At 30.3% G+C, this 13,973-nt stretch overlaps 1 protein-coding gene across 1 annotated transcript; it reads left to right on the forward strand.

Annotated features, from left to right (window-relative positions):
- The first annotated feature begins 704 nt into the window (after positions 1–704).
- LOC147810867 (uncharacterized) lies at positions 705–10,752 on the forward strand. Its single transcript, XM_087162127.1, has 2 exons — positions 705–4,553; positions 10,666–10,752. Exons 1-2 carry the CDS (start codon positions 705–707, stop codon positions 10,750–10,752), a joined length of 3,936 nt encoding a protein of 1,311 aa, XP_087018253.1.
- Positions 10,753–13,973: the final 3,221 nt, after the last annotated feature.

Consider the following 13,973-nt stretch of genomic DNA (forward strand, 5'->3'; position numbering starts at 1 on the left):
GAATTCATCAAAATTAGATATTCCCTTTTAGTTTCTACTAAAAATTTCATGACTTGCGTGTATTCCTTTCAAACACATTCAGAATTTTTTTTACTTATTTATTTTTTTTAATCTTTGAAACTTGAGAAATTTTAATTAATGCTCCATTTAAATTAATGCGCTATTTTAGTTAAGGGTTTTCTGAAATTTATTACTTCTAAGATTCATTGTTTTGCTTTTTTCTGATTAATTTAAATCATTCCTTTTCGCTCTCAACTTGCACCCAACTCAAAGTCATTAAATGGGTTAAGCAATTATTCTATTTAAGAGAAAGACTCTCTGTACACTAGAGTGTTAGGTTTTTGAAACTTTTTCTTATCAAAGTTAATAGTGCATAAACATGGTGTTGGCGCCTCTATCGGCTTTGGCTTCGTTTATCTTTTCATTTGGCGAAAAGAAGAGCTCTTGTTGTTTTTTGTTTTGATATCGTCGGACGTCTTCAAATGGCGTCATCCATCGTTTCGTTAATAAATTGTTAAATAGTTATCGTTTGTACTTAATCATTCGTAATATACAGTCCGCATATCGACCCCCTCAACATGTTCCTGTCTACCCGGAATTCAAACCTGATATAATTTGAAAATAACAATTTTGATCAACTTTCGTTTTCGTTTCGTCATAACTTCGTTTTTGGATTTCGTTTGATACATTTTTGATTTGCAAAAATGACTGACACTGAGGAACAATATGAAAAGAGCTTAAAACAATTGAATCGTCGTCGTGGTAGCTCTAAAAGCAAAATAACTAGGTTGGAAAGCTTTATTTCTACAAATGGAAATGAGGCTGATTGTCTCGAACTGCAATCTCGTATCGATAGCATAGGATTAATTCTTCAAGAAATTGAAGTTTTAAAACTGGATTATTATTCAATTTTGAAGGATGAAGAATTAGAAGCTTATCAATCCCATTTTGATGAAATGGAAGAACAGATAGAATCGTGCAAGGTAAGCTTACAAAGACTTTTTCATTCAAGAAGTTCTAATATTTCTCATTTGCATAACAATGAACAATTAAGTACTAGTAAAATAAATGTTAAATTGCCAGATATTTGCTTGCCTTGTTTTGATGGAAAAATCGAAAATTGGAATAACTTTAAGCTTCAATTTGATAGTTTGATAACTGAAAATCAGTCTTTAAATAACATGCAGAAATTGTTTTATTTGCGTTCAGCTTTAAAAGGTGACGCTAAATATATCGAAACGCCAGAAGATACTTTTGAATCCTTGATGAAAATCCTAAAAGAAAGATTTGAAAATACTCGTTTAATTGTAAACAATTATATCTCGAACATCTTGAATTTTGAAAAAATTTCTGTAGAATCTTATAAAGAATTGAGACATTTAATTGATACTTTAAATAAAAGTTTAAGAGGTTTAAAATTAATGAAATTGGAAAGTAATGATCTTGTTGAACAATTAATAATTAACATAACTGTTCAAAAATTGGATAAGGAAAGTCGCAAACAGTATGAAATGAGTTTAACTTCTACTGAACTTCCAAAATTCAATACATTTATGGAATTTATTCAAAAAAGATGTCAAACATTAGAAAATCTTCAGGGAAACTTTTTTGTGAACAAAGCTAAGAATATTCAACATCAAAACAAAGCACGCAACTTTGTTGTGAAATCGAATTGCAATAAATGCCATTTGTGTTCAAAGGACCATTTAATTTACAACTGTCCCTCTTTTTTAAAAATGTCACCAATACTCAGATTTGATGTTGTTAAGAAAAATAATCTGTGCATTAATTGTTTAAATGCATCACATAAACTGAATTCCTGTCCATCGAAATTTACATGCAAATTCTGTCAAGCTAAGCATAATTCCTTATTGCATCGCAAGGAAAATAATTTTCGCCAAACGGAGATAAATTCACAATCTCTAATAGAGCAAGAATCGCAGGCGCCAGTCTGTAATCCAACTTCTCAGGACATAAATAATGTTTCAAATGATAATTTAATATCTCATGTGTTCGCTACTACAAACACTTGTAGAAATAAAAACATAATTCTCGCAACGGCTCTAGCTTGGATATGGAATCCTGTGAGTAACTGTTTCGTTCAAGGACGTTTATTGTTGGATAGTGGAAGTATGGTAAATATTATGACTTCGGATTTCGCAAACAAAATCGAATTGAAAAAAGAAAGAATAAATATTCCAATAAGTGGGTTAGGAGGAAATGAAACAAATGTTAAATATAAATTGAATGCTCTTGTTTCTAATAAAGATTCATCGTTTTCGCTTCGCACTGAATTTTTAGTAGTCAATAAAATTACGGATTTAATTCCATCTAACACTTTGAATTTACAGAACATTATTATTCCCAATCATTTAATATTAGCTGATCCCTCTTTCGCTACGGCTGGAAAAATTGATATGATCTTAGGTGCTGAACATTTTTTTGAAATCATTAAAGAAAATAAATATCGCACTTCAGAAAACTTAACATTTCAAGATTCTGTTTTTGGTTTTATTGCTGGTGGTTCATATGAATCCAAAAACCCCAAACATTATTGTAATTTAGTTTATCGTGCAGAAAACATTGAAAATAGCATTAAGAAATTTTGGGAAATTGAAGAAATAGATAATTCCCGAATTTTGAGTGATGAAGAAGCATTTTGCGAAAGTCACTTTCAAAAGAATCATAAAAGAGCAGAAAGCGGTCGTTACATGGTCAAAATGCCTATTCGTGAGGAAGCGCTGGAAACTATTGGTGAATCTCGTTATATAGCTCAGAAACGCTTGAATCAGACCGTGAGAAGATTGAACACCAATCCTGAAATGAAGAAACTTTATTGTGAATTCATAAATGAATACGAAAATTTAAATCATATGGAAAAGGTTGTAGATGATGTTTCACCTTCTTTATCATATTATATGCCACATCATGGCATTTTTCGCCCGGACAAAACTTCTACAAAACTAAGAGTCGTATTTAATGCCTCTACGCCTACATCGACAGGACAAAGCTTAAATGACATATTGTTAACCGGAGAAGTAAGAGAAAACGTTTTTGATTTGATTGTTCGATTTCGAAAACACAAGATTGCCTTAACAGCTGATATTAGGAAGATGTTTCGTCAAATATTAATCGATCCGTCTCAAAGAGATTTATTGAGAATTTTGTGGAAAACTCAAGAAGACGAAGTGCCTACAGTATTCAGAATGAAAACAATTACGTATGGAACAAAAAACGCTCCATTTCTGGCCATTAGAACATTGAAGCAGTTAGCGATGGATGAACAGTTGAATTACCCTCTTGCTTCAGAAGTTGTTCTTTCTGATTTATACATGGACGATGTAGTTACTGGATCAACAGATCTTGAATCGGCTTTAGAGTTAAAGACTCAATTGGTAAAAATGTTTGATAGTTGTGGCATGACCTTGCACAAATGGAACTCGAATTCCATGGACTTGATCAATGACAGCAACTTTAACGAGGAATTCTCTTTCGAGACTGAAGAATCTACTAAAACACTAGGTATAATTTGGCAACCAGGACAAGATAAGTTCACTTTCAAAGTATGCGTGTCCCAGCAATCAACGTATACCAAACGAGATGTATTGTCAGTCATTGCTAGGTTGTATGATCCAATTGGCTTTCTTGGACCCGTCATCAGTAGAGCTAAGATAATGCTTCAAAAACTTTGGACTCAAAACCTTAATTGGGATGACAATTTGCCGGAGCACATTGCTCGAGAATGGAATCGTTTTGTCAGTAAGCTGAAAGCTTTAGAGAACATTCGAATCGACAGATATGTTCTAACCTCTAAAGTTAAGAAAATTTCTCTCGTTGGATTTGCTGATGCATCCACTTTGGCGTACGGAGCTGTGATATATCTTCATCCTGACAGTTCTAACTCTGCCTTTAAAATCCTAGCCAGTAAATCTAGAATTGCACCTCTAAAAACAATATCCGTACCTCGTTTGGAGTTATGTGCATGCCTTTTACTTACTAAGTTAGTTCAAAAAGTTATAGCTGCTTTAAGAATGGATATCAAAGAGGTCACTTTATTTTCAGACTCTACCATCGCATTGGCTTGGATTAACTCTTCTCCGCACCAATTAAAAACATTTGTTGGAAATCGTGTATCCAAAATTCAAACACTTTCAAACAATTTTCACTGGAGACATATACCATCTGAGGAGAATCCTGCTGACTTGATTTCGCGAGGAATCGATCCTTCCGAATTGGTGTCACTGGACTTGTGGTTTTCTGGACCATCGAATTTAGACATTCAACCAACAGATCAACAATCCATTGAAATTTTGAACAGTGAACTTTATGAGCGTGAACTTAAAAAATCATCGAATATAACTCTTACTTTGTCTTCCAACTCAGACTTTGTTAATAGTTTTCTCACTTTAAGTAATAATTTTGTAAAACTAATTCGTATTTTGAGTTACATTTATAGGTTCATATCTAATTGTCGGAAACAGGAAAGGATGTTTGGTCCCATCACTAGAGAGGAACTTCAGCATGCAAAGCTTTCTCTAGTAAAGTTAGTACAGGTAATTGTATTTAGGAAGGAGATACATGCATTAAAAAATAAAAAAAGATTGAAGGACAGCCACGTAAGTAATTTAAATCCTTTTCTTGATTCTAATGGTTTGGTTAGAGTAGGGGGCAGAATCAACAATTCGAATTTATCTTATGATCAAAAGCACCCATTGCTAATTCCAAGAGATCATAAAATAACTACTTTAATTTTCCAGTATTTTCATTTAAAAAATTTGCATGTTGGTGCGCAAACTTTGCTTCATTGTGTTAGACAAGAGTTTTGGCCTCTAAATGGTAGGAACACTGCTCGAAAAATCGTTCACGATTGCATAACATGTTTCAAAGCCAAACCTAAGATAGAACAGCAAATTATGGCTTCTTTACCGAAAGAAAGAGTTATCATAAGCCCCCCTTTTTCAAAAACTGGCACCGACTTATGCGGTCCCTTTCTTATTAAATATAAAAATCAGCGAAAGGGAATCTTAAACAAAATCTATGTTGTAATTTTTGTATGTTTAATTACTCGTGCCATTCATTTGGAAATAGTAAGTGATTTGACAGCAGAAGCATTAATTGCCACCCTTAAAAGGTTTTTCGCCAGAAGAGGTTTGCCTTCTATTATATTTTCCGATAATGCCACAAATTATACTGGTGCTCAATCTGAATTGAGAAAATTGTATGATCTTGTTAAAAATTCAGAAAATCTTGCTTCTTACTTATCCCATGAATTCGTTGTTTGGAAATTTATTCCTCCCAGATCGCCAAATTTTGGTGGCATTTGGGAGGCGGGAGTTAAATCTTTTAAGCACCATTTGAAAAGAACTATTGGAAACTCTAAATTAACATTAGAGGGATTTTTAACGGTTATAAACCAAATTGAAGGTGTATTAAACAGTAGACCACTTTTTCCCCTTTCTTCGGACCCCAATGATTTTGAGACCCTAACTCCCAGTCATTTTTTAATTGGGCGACCCATAAACAGTATTCCGGAATTTCCTGTTGCAGTCATTCCTGATAATCGACTCTCTCGGTGGCAAAGGATACAAAAAATCAATCAAACTATTTGGAAAAAATGGTCAAGAGATTATCTAAATAATTTACAGCAAAGAAGTAAATGGTTATTCGAAAAAAACAATGTTAAACCAGGAACACTAGTTTTAATTAAAGAAGATAATCTACCCCTTTGTTCATGGATTATTGGTCGTATTCACGAGGTTATCCCAGGAAATGATGGAAAAATTCGAGTAGTTATTGTAAAAACTGCACAAGGTTTCTTTAAACGCAGCATATCAAATATATGCGTTTTACCTATCAATGAGTCTACTAGTAATTAGTTTACATGTTTATTTTTTTCATTGTTGTCATAAAGAATGTGATTGTATGCATTTAGTTTGCTTGTGAAAAATATTATGTTATTTGGTTATTTAGTCATAAAATTTTAGAATTTTTTTTTATCATTTGCATTATAAATTGTCATTTATTGTTGTGTATGTATTTGTTTGAAATGGATATTTCAAAGCCGGGCGGTATGTTGGCGCCTCTATCGGCTTTGGCTTCGTTTATCTTTTCATTTGGCGAAAAGAAGAGCTCTTGTTGTTTTTTGTTTTGATATCGTCGGACGTCTTCAAATGGCGTCATCCATCGTTTCGTTAATAAATTGTTAAATAGTTATCGTTTGTACTTAATCATTCGTAAAATACAGTCCGCATATCGACCCCCTCAACACATGGGATCACAAGACAAATCACTCTATCCCTTTTTTACATTCTAAATGATGTGTGTGTGAAGTAAGTCAAAGAGGGGTAAAAACCCCTTCGTTTACTTCAATATATAAAACTGGCAGCAAGATTTGATTAATTTTTCAACTTTACCCCAAACACCTACTAATGAATAAGAAATCCCTATTGAAGTGACCACATATTGTATCTTTATCTTAACTGAAAAAGGGAAATTCCATTTTAGCTGGTGAAACATTTTTCAAAAATAAACAATATATTTTTCATTTGAGTACCACTTCTTTATGCAATTAGGCGGGGGCAAAAAACAACAAATAACCGTTTAAACGGGGAAGTTTAACATTAGTTTCTTCTAAAATGATTTGGTTCCATTAAATTTTATTCGTATAAGCGGGTAATTCGATTATGCGATTAAGTGGGGACGACAGTACAAAATAACTAAAAAGAATTATTTATCCAAAAAAAACTGAATTTTCTATTTTTAAACACGTTACATTTTCAATAAAATTAACATTAGTACATTTTTCTTCATAAAGGATTGCAGTTTGGACTTATAAAAACAAAGCCTACGAAGAAATATAGAATTTGAAATTTCAATTGAATAAGATCTATGAAAAATAATTTCAGCTGAAAAAATCTAAAAAAGAAAAGAAAAAAAATACTATTTCAAGCACAAAATAAGAGCTTAATAAAAAGTAAAAAACGGAAAAAGTATCCAATTTTCAGAATTCAAATGTGATTTTTCTTTTTCTATCCCTAGCTCCTACTACTGAATATAAATAACATAGCATTTTTAATTGCTCTTTTTTCTTTCTTTTAATTATTTTACTGCACAAAAAAGATTAAAAAAATAATTTTATCTGCTTCATAAAAATCAATTTTTACCCGAAATAATTTAATTGGAAAGTAATAACACATTTAATGCAATTTAATTAAACTTAATATTTAAACAATAAGACTGCAAATAATAAATATGTATTCATAAAAAAATTATACTTACATTCAAAATTTAGACTGCGGTAGATAGGATGATCGTTGGCATGTGAGCAGATTTTCTATTTTATTCAATAATAATATGAATTTATAAAATACGCTTAGAGTAACTAAGTATCCGTACATGACAGTTAAAGACAGGTCAGTGAAGTAATTGGTACCACAGCTGCCTGTGCTTTGAGCCCCTTCCTTCCCCTTCTTAACCACATGGACAAAGATATTGTCTTTATTCTCAGAAAGAGTAATAAGAGAAAGCATGAGAAAATATAGCTTAGGGCATTTCTAGCTAACCACTTTTAAAAGACCCTCGATTTTTCAAGTTGACAGAAATATCCGGGGTTTTGTCTGCTGCTTCACAAGATCGAGTCGCAGCTCCATCCTTTTTTGCGCCTTTTCATAGTGCCCGTAAGCGGCTTGATCAAACAGAATTGCCACTTCTCCGTGAATATTCGGAATTCTCTATTTTCACCATATTTTTATTGAAATAATTAATGAATCCGAAATTACAACATTTAACACTTTGAACTCGGCAACCATTCTCAAATTGTGTGAAATGATCGAAGTGTTGATTCGATTGAGTGTAACTCAATTTAATGTTTCAGAATTCTTAGGATTCTTGAAAAAAAAAAAATATTAAAAACAAAAAACAATATTTTATTTTCAAAACGGAAACTTTTATAAAGGTGAATTGAGGATCACATATATGTTAATTATTTTCCATATAGAATATCAAATTTTGTTGTCATGATTAATTGTTCTAAAGATATGAATTAGTCCCTGAACACTTTATTTCAGGTTAAAAAATTTTGAACTCAAGTAATAATTCAATCATCATAGAATTTTAAAAGTTATGAACTGAATGGTAGTTAACAAATTAAATGTTTTTCTTTTCTTTTTTGGAGTTAGTGGTCCTTTGGAGTTAGTAAAATTCTTCATAAAAGATAAATATCGTTTACTAATTGAAAATATAAATTATTTAATAATTTGTGTTATTTAAACAGAATTTAACAATTTAAATAAGATATTTTGAATAATAAAGTATCCTATTTAATAGGTACTCTTATTTGTAACTTTTTCCCTTTCTTTTGATAGTAAAAAAAAAAAATTGGTTGCATCACCGTCACGATTATTTCATATAAAATTTATAATTCTTTTAAAAAAAAATCATGTAAGTTCATCAGTTCCTTTAAAAAAATTACTTAAACCTCTAATAAAGATTTAATATAATTCAGATAAAAATATATCTGAATTTTATGATACATTATTAGCTAACTAAAAATTAAGGTCACTACAAAATTTTTTTAAATTTAAGAATGTGTCGTTTAAATAATAATACAAGAGAAACGGTTTTCGAGATTTTGGCATGTAATGTCGGTCATCTCGCTTTGAATTATCACAAATGGTTACTCTTGGAGGAGAAAAGAAAAAAACTAAATTTAAAAACACATTTCACAACAAGATTTGCCGAGTCGGGTCTGGGATCCCGAAACGAAATTCAGATAACATTGAAAGCCGTTTAAATCTCATCACCGATGAAATATCCGACAGTGAAAGAATTTCGGCAAAATCGGGATTTTGGCCTGAATTATCGATCATCTTGCTTTAAATTATCATAAATGTTTACTCTTGGAGGAGAAAAAAAAAAACTAAATTTAAAAACACATTTCACAACAAGATTTGCCGAGTCGGGTCTGAGATCCCGAAACGAAATTCAGATAACATTGAAAGCCGTTTAAATCTCATCACCGATGAAATATCCGACAGTGAAAGAATTTCGGCAAAATCGGGATTTAGGCCTGAATTATTGATCATCTTGCTTTGAATTATCATAAATGTTTACTCTTGGAGGAGAAAAAAAAAACTAAATTTAAAAGCACATTTCACAACAAGATTTGCCGAGTCGGGTCTGGGATCCCGAAACGAAATTCAGATAACATTGAAAGCCGTTTAAATCTCATCACCGATGAAATATCCGACAGTGAAAGAATTTCGGCAAAATCGGGATTTTGGCCTGAATTATTGATCATCTTGCTTTGAATTATCATAAATGTTTACTCTTGGAGGAGAAAAAAAAAACTAAATTTAAAAACACATTTCACAACAAGATTTGCCGAGTCGGGTCTGGGATCCCGAAACGAAATTCAAATAACATTGAAAGCCGTTTAAATCTCATCACCGATGAAATATCCGACAATGAAAAAATTTCGGCAAAGTCGGGATTTTGAAATGTAAAAAAAAAAAAAAAAAAAAAAAATGCCGACTCAACCTGAATTTGCCGACTGGATGATATCGCTGGGGGGGTGAGACACCCCTCTCACCCCCCCGTTAGGGACGGGCCTGCTGATAACCCATACAGATAGTTCCAAAATTTGGCTGACCAATGTAGTGGGATCATAAAAGAGATTAAGATGATGAAAACTTACAATAGATCATGGAGTAGTTAAGATGGTGAAAATAGCGGAAAATACACGCTGATGATTTTATCATTACTTATGATAATTTTTTTTAAATTTTTCGTATTAAATTTTTTTTACGCTAGTCCATTTCAAAAACTATACCTCATACTTGAAAATATGCATTATATTTGCCCATCTCTAAAAATATACGTTATACCTAATGTTTTTTTAAAAGTTTTTTTAAAAATGGCAGTTAATGATACAATAAAAAAAATATCTAAAAGTTTGCTCTAAACTGGTAAAATAAAAGATTTGCATCAGAGAAAAGATTACAGATCAGATTTATCAATGGCGTTGTTAAAAATTGTCAATGGCATTATTTTTTAATCAATGGTATTGTTAAAAATTGTCAATTGAAAAGCTAAAAATTGTCAATGGTGTTGTTTCTTAATCAATGTCATTGTTAAAAATTTATAATTTTTTTAAAATCAATTTTAATGAATGTTATTTAACAAAAAAAAAATCACAATACGTAGGGATTCATAAAACGTTACTTTTTTTTTATTAAATTTAATTTATCAAAAAAATTTGCTTCTCGATGAATATTTTTGATTATTGTTCATCTTTAAAATAGTACCTTACTTTCATGGGTTGTGAAGTTTTCTAAAAAAATAGACTGACCAATTAACAAGATTATTTAAATTAATTAGTAACCGGGGGGCTTTTTGTTTTCTTAGGCAAATATCTTTTTATTCTATTCGATTTTTAAAATGGTATCTTTATCTTTAACTTTTTTTTCTTAAATGGCTGTGGTATTATTTGTGGTGAAAAATTATATGAATGAATAATTGAATATAATGAATTTGGTAAAAAATTGGCTTACTAAGTTAAGTTATAATGATAAATTGAATAAAAAAAATTTAAAGTTTTTATATAGATTCAAAACAAAAGCATTTGAGGAAATATGTTTAGATTTGAGGCTTTTTACCTTCAAACAGGTTTTGAGGACAACTGCTGAAATTCAAGAACAGTCATCCAGAACAGGCAGCATTCTCACCGAATATGATTACTGCATCTCCGATTAGCAGGGGGGAAAATATGAGAACCTCATTGGTGAAAGGTATTTTCGCATGAAAAACTCACCAATTAAGTTAATTTTTCTCTCTCTGGTGATCGGAGGAGCGACAACCGCATTTGGTGTGAGTGCTTCGTTATGAATGGAGAACGCAAACTGAAAATCTCGTAGTTGCATGGTAATCAGACTGACTAGATTGAATGTAGTAAGAATAAGTTCCATCCTTGGCATACAAATAGCTAAGGATCTTCTTATTCTGGTGGCCAAGGCTTTATCACATGTTTTTAAATTTTTTAAGGATCATTCCCACTGCATTGTCAGCGATGTAAGCAGATTTTATCAGATTTTTATAGTATAGCGTGGAGGGCCATTTCCAGAGGAGCACGAGCATCAAGGGCCAGTCTCAATGCATGCGATTTTTCGCATGCATGAAACAAAACAAAAAAAAAAAAACGATCCGCATACTGAAAAAAAGCAGTTGAAAATTTTAACAATGCTGAGAATCTGAATGAATCACTTCTATTAATATGTACTGATCAGATTCACGATCTTTGAAGTTTCTCTCGCAAGTCCACTGTGTTCTTTTCCTGCTCAGTTGTATGTAAATCGTTAAGCAAATACAACAACCTTTTTCCTTTCATCAATAGTACCGGCGTTTGAATGACCACATGTTTTAAATTTTCAGAAGTATTATTTTAATTAGCCACCGATTGCAGTTTTTCCGCGTGGAACTAAATCTGCGAAAAAAGAAAAAAAAAAGTTTTATAAGTTTGTTTGATGTCTTCCCTTCAGATGTTATTTTTCATTCTTGATTTCATTACAATCACACCTCGCATAAAAATTATTTTGCTGGTGCTTGTTTATGATTTCAATTATTTGTCAAATTAAATAGATTTGACCAGACGCAAAACTTTATGAACTTAAACACGTGCATAGTTTTAGTTTTAGTTTTGCTATCTCGAAATTTGACACCCCACCATAAGGCTAGATGTTTGTGTCTACAAAAAATAATTTATTGACTGTAAAATAAAAGCTTTAAGAACCTCTAATTATATATCAAATAAAAAATAAGTTTATTATTCACTTGAAATATTAATTTTTTGAAAACACTATTTAGTCATAAGAAACGAAATTTAAAGGTGCAATTTGATCAATGTTATTTAATATTTTCAAAAAAGAACTTTGAAAACGACTACCCTTTTTTTAATTTAAATTTTACATTGTTTTATATCAAGGGTCATTGATATAAATTTTATTTCCCTTAATTTTATAAATTGGGGTTGACGAATTCTTCATCAAATTGCAGAACAGGACCGCATACATTCACATCCGGGACATACACTGTAAACATAGACATAAAGGAGGAAGATGAATCACTTCACCTGGAGGGCGTCACGGTGAAGTTGAACATTGTAGTCTGTACTCTATGCTCGCGCCATCTAGTGACCATTTATATAAAATTTTGTTCTCAAATATTTTTAAAGATTTATCAAAGAGCTTATGTTTGAAACATAACGATAGAATGTAAATAATATTTAAAAGTTGAGTCTTCAACGATATCAATGCTAAAAAAGATAATTATTTATACGAAGCGACTGTGCGAAACATTATTTTATTAAATATTTCGTATTTTTACATTTACTACAGTAACTTTCAAATAAAAATACCAAATATCATAAAGTATTTTTTGTTGAAATTTTTTTATTTGTTTGTAGTTTTCAAAGAAAATAAATTGCGATTTTTTTCGTTCAAAAATAAAAAAAACGTCCCAATATTGTAAAGTCAAATCATTACATTCATAAATCAAGGAATACATAAAAAGTTTTTAGATTAAATAATCATCCGTATGAAAAATAAATACGTCTACAATAGTTTTTAAAAAAAATTATTTTGAGTTGGCATTTTTGTTATTATACCTCTTGATTTTATTTATAAGAAAATTAAAAAACTATAATTAAAAGCTATTTTCTTGCATGAAATTTACACAATTTGGAATTAATTGCACTGCTTTATTATTTCAGTTTTAATGGTACTTTTAGTAAATTGTAAATTCCTTTACTGTAACTATTTACTTTTCTTACAACTAAATTATAGTTAAGCTTTTATTTTCGTTTCAATAATTGAAGAGAAAACTTTATTTTGACCTAATATCAAGAAAAATAAATGCTTAATTATCATTGATAATAAAATCCATTTAAAAAGCTGTTAAAATCATTTTTAACAAGGCATCATACCTTACAATAAAATGAAAACTTATATTTATTGTAATGAAGTATTAGTGTAACTAATAAAATTTCAAACTCTACACATACTATAAATAATAATAATGTATACATACTCATGCTTAAGAATCATTTAAGACATGAGATTTCAATATTCCTCCATCATGCTTTGCCAATAAAAACTAACTCAGCCAAAAGATTGAGCTATGATGTCTTGCTAATCAATAATTCGAGTTCATCAAATTGCCAAAGAAAGAATCCAACCAAATGTTTAAATTATATTGGGTTTTTAAGCAATTATACTGAAACCCTAATGCAATTCAACATTTAGTTCTCAAAACTTCAGAAAATAAATCTGAAAATATAATGTTATGTATACATGTATATTACACGTATATTAATATTATGTTACATGTATATTATGTTATAATATACATGTAATAAAATTAACATTAAACTAAGCAGGTAAGATTTTAAATTTAAAAAAAAGTTTAATATCAAAGTTTAAATAAAGGCATTGAATTAATGCTAAATGCTAAAGCTTATATAAGTTTTTTTTTCTACCTTTATATTCTTCAAATTAAGTTCATAATTAAATAATTTTTAATTTATGTGACCTACAAAAAAAATTGTTCCATGTCTCCATGATACAATGTGAAATTAAATAACTATTTCAATTGAAAAAAAGAATTATAAAAATTGGACTCCCGTACATATCTTTTAAAATTTCATAAAATAAAGTATGATTATTGAAAACTATATTGGATAATTTCAAGCAGTTCTTATGAGTAAAGAAAAATATAAAAAATATTTAAACCCACAAACATCCTATTAAAATAAATATTTAAAAAAAAACAATTAAAAATTCAAGCTTTTAACAAAATATTACTTACTTTGTTACAATAGAGAAATAATACACATAAGCTCAGAAATAGTGCAGAAAAAATTGCACATGATAAATATTTGACTCAATTCTGTCTATTTGTTTGACTTAATCACATGAGTTTGA

Source organism: Parasteatoda tepidariorum, chromosome 4, assembly GCF_982258835.1.
Source record: "Parasteatoda tepidariorum strain Cologne lab strain chromosome 4, Ptep-v5.0, whole genome shotgun sequence".
Lineage (NCBI taxonomy): Eukaryota > Metazoa > Arthropoda > Arachnida > Araneae > Theridiidae > Parasteatoda > Parasteatoda tepidariorum.